We start from the raw sequence: 3,012 nt of genomic DNA, 5'->3' as shown, positions 1-3,012 counted from the left end.
TCCAGGCCAGGCTCTCCCTGGGAGGGTATCTGGCTTAAAGGTGGTGTTCAGCAGCAATAGATGAGGACAGTATGAAAGCCCATGGCTTTTTTGGCGCTGATGAAGCAGGCAGCAGTCCCTGGCCCTGCCTACATATCCACATGTGCTGCGGATGGGGGTCTGTGGTTCCTCCCAGCCAGCTTTGGAGTGCGAGATGACATCTGAAGAGGTCTCCCCCAAAACCCCAGCAGGACATTCTGAGAGTGCTGTCTTCTTTCCTTATGGTAGGAAAGCGATAAAGTTACCTGTCCTTATAGAGAAAGATCTGCTTCCCCTGGCTGCTTCCAAAACGTCATCCCTGTCCTGCATCTCTTGCCCACCCCGCGGGAGGTACCTGCAGAGAGCCCCGAAGTCTGTGGTCGCTTTTCTTTCCCCACAGGATTTCCTTTCCCAGGAGGACTACACCAGCCTGAAAAGTAGCTAAACCGATGAGCTTCGTTTGGGAGATAAACTCCCGGCTGCTGCCGCCTGAGTGTTTTCCCAGGGATAAGACAACGAAAACCAAGCGGTGGGAAAGTCCCGGCGGGAGGTTACCTGCTCTGCTGCTTGGGGCTGGCTGCGGCACCAAATTCGCCCTGGTCTGGCAGTTGGGACTCGTTTAGTTTAGTTAATTTTTCTCCTGGGAGGAATCGCCAACAAAAAAGCATCGTAGAGAGCAACCCGGGATCCGAGCCGGCCGCCGCGCTGGCACCGGGGACCCCCGGGAAAGTGACCGCTCCAGGGCATGGCTGCGAAATAAAACCCTGGGGAGAGACTGTGGGATTTAGCGGCGGGAGGCAGGACCCCTCCCCAGGGGCTTCCTCCTCCTCCTCCTGCCGGGGAAAAGGGGTCGGGGCGGGCCGGGCACCACACGCCCCTCCGGGGGGGCTGCCGCCCTATATATTGCAAACCTGCTTGGGACCGACCTCCCTGTCGCCGGGAGCTATCGCGGCGCCTGTCCCCCTCCCCTTCCCCTTCCTCTCCCCCCTTCCCCTCCCTTAGGGGGGGGTCTTTCTCCCATCGCCCCCCCCTCCCTCATCCTCCGAGGAGGAGGAGGAGGAGGAAGGCGAGGGCCGTATATGAACGCGGCCGGCTTCCCCTGCCTGCAAAGTATGTGCACGCTACCGGCGCCCAGCCCCGCAGCCGCGGCCAGCCCTGGCTCCCCGGGGCCGCCCCGGGCATCTCCTGCCGCCGGCCAGGCGCCTCCGGTGAAGCCGGAACCGCAGGGCTCTAGGAGCAGCCCTCCTCCCCCGCCGCCGCCCCCCGAGGAACCGCCGCCTCCAGCCGGGGGTCGCCGGAGGAAGCGGCCAGTGCAGCGGGGCAAACCTCCCTACTCTTACATCGCCCTCATCGCCATGGCCATCGCCAACGCCGCCGAAAGGAAGCTCACCTTGGGGGGCATCTACAAGTTCATTACTGAGCGCTTTCCCTTCTACAGGGAGAACCCCAAGAAATGGCAGAACAGCATCCGCCACAACCTCACCCTCAACGACTGCTTCGTCAAGATCCCCCGGGAACCCGGCCATCCCGGCAAGGGCAACTACTGGACACTGGATCCAGCCGCAGAGGACATGTTTGACAACGGGAGCTTCCTGCGCCGGAGGAAGCGGTTCAAGCGCACCGACATCACCACCTATCCTGGCTACATGCAGAACTCCAGTGCCTTCACACCTCCACCCACTGGCCGCCCCACGGCACCAACAGCACCCTACCCCAACACCCTCTGCTCTCCCGGCTACGGCCCCCAGCTCTCCAGCACCGTCTTCCACCCCTATGCTGCTGGGGCAGCGCCGCCAGCGCAGCATCCCAGGATGTTCAGCATCGACAGCCTCATCAGCGGGCAGCAGGCCCTGCAGCCCTCACCGCCAGCCGAGCTGGGCCACCCATCGCTGGGTTTGTCTGGGGCTGAACTGGCTCCTACCTGCTCCGCCGGCAGCTCTGAGCCTCCCTGCTTCCAGGCACAGCCCGTCAGCCCCGGCTTGTTGGGCCGAGCTGGACCCAACACCCTGGCTTATCCCTATGCCGCCTCGCCCCCTCACCTGCCTGTGGCACAGGGCAGCTACTCACCCAGCAGCCCACAGCTCTATGGGGCTCCCAACAGACTGACCCTGCCGGCCATGAGGCCCCCTGCCTGCAGCGAGCACAGTGAGCAGCTCTTGGGGCTCTCGGCATCGCCCCTCAGCCAGTTTGGCTCCAGCAATGCCTACATGAGGCAGCCCAATTTCCCCACTGGCCTGGAGCGGTACATGTGATGATGGAGCTTGGGTGGACATTCCTAGGCTCCCACAAGTGTCTCTGGACTTCTCACCGTGGGCACCATCTGGGGTGGGCTCAGGGGTCCCTGGCCTCTGGTTGTGTGTGGGCACACACCTGCAGGGTAACTTAACTTCTCTCTTTCTCAGCTTATTTTTAACTGGAGTCAAGGTGATCTGTTGTTCTGCCCCATCCTCTGCCGGATAAGGTGTTCTCTGGCTGGCTGCAGCTGCTAGGCTGGGCTCCCCATGCTCAGGAGTGGCCCTTCTGCACAGCCTGACCCAGCAGGGTGCCCTGGGGCATCCGAGGACAACCCTGGGATGAGGAGAAGCACACCTAGGCGGTGGGTTCGTGGTGTAATGTGCAGGAACTGTCTCCCAAATGGGCTTTCTCCTCTCTTCCCTGAGCACCTCCTGTGTCACTGGAAAGAAAGTTATCCAAGCCCCTCGCTAAAAGAATTCACTGGATTTTGAATGAATATTTAAGATGTTTATAATTTCCTTTCTCCGTAGGAACACCCCTCCCCCCCCCCAATACCCTGAATACTTCTTTTTACTGTTTTTAAAAATAACTTTTATTGTTAGAAAGGACTTTTGTATAATAAAGCTGCTTCTTCCAACAAGCCCAGTGCTGCTATTCCTCTGGCTCCGCCTGGACTTTGGGGAGAGGAAACTGTCGGCCTTGCTAACTGGTGGGAGACAGACTCGCGCTGCTAGCTTTTGTGACTTGCTGCCACGTCTT

General features: G+C 60.3%; 1 protein-coding gene across 1 annotated transcript; it reads left to right on the top strand.

Moving 5' to 3' along the window:
- Positions 1-1,097: 1,097 nt before the first annotated feature.
- Positions 1,098-2,270, top strand: FOXE3 (forkhead box E3). The gene has a single exon (XM_009909031.2). It carries the CDS (start codon positions 1,098-1,100, stop codon positions 2,268-2,270), a length of 1,173 nt encoding a protein of 390 aa, XP_009907333.2.
- The last annotated feature ends 742 nt before the right edge of the window (positions 2,271-3,012 follow it).

The sequence above is a fragment of the Dryobates pubescens genome, chromosome 11, assembly GCF_014839835.1.
Source record: "Dryobates pubescens isolate bDryPub1 chromosome 11, bDryPub1.pri, whole genome shotgun sequence".
Lineage (NCBI taxonomy): Eukaryota > Metazoa > Chordata > Aves > Piciformes > Picidae > Dryobates > Dryobates pubescens.
This window is presented reverse-complemented; position numbering and strand designations above follow the sequence as displayed.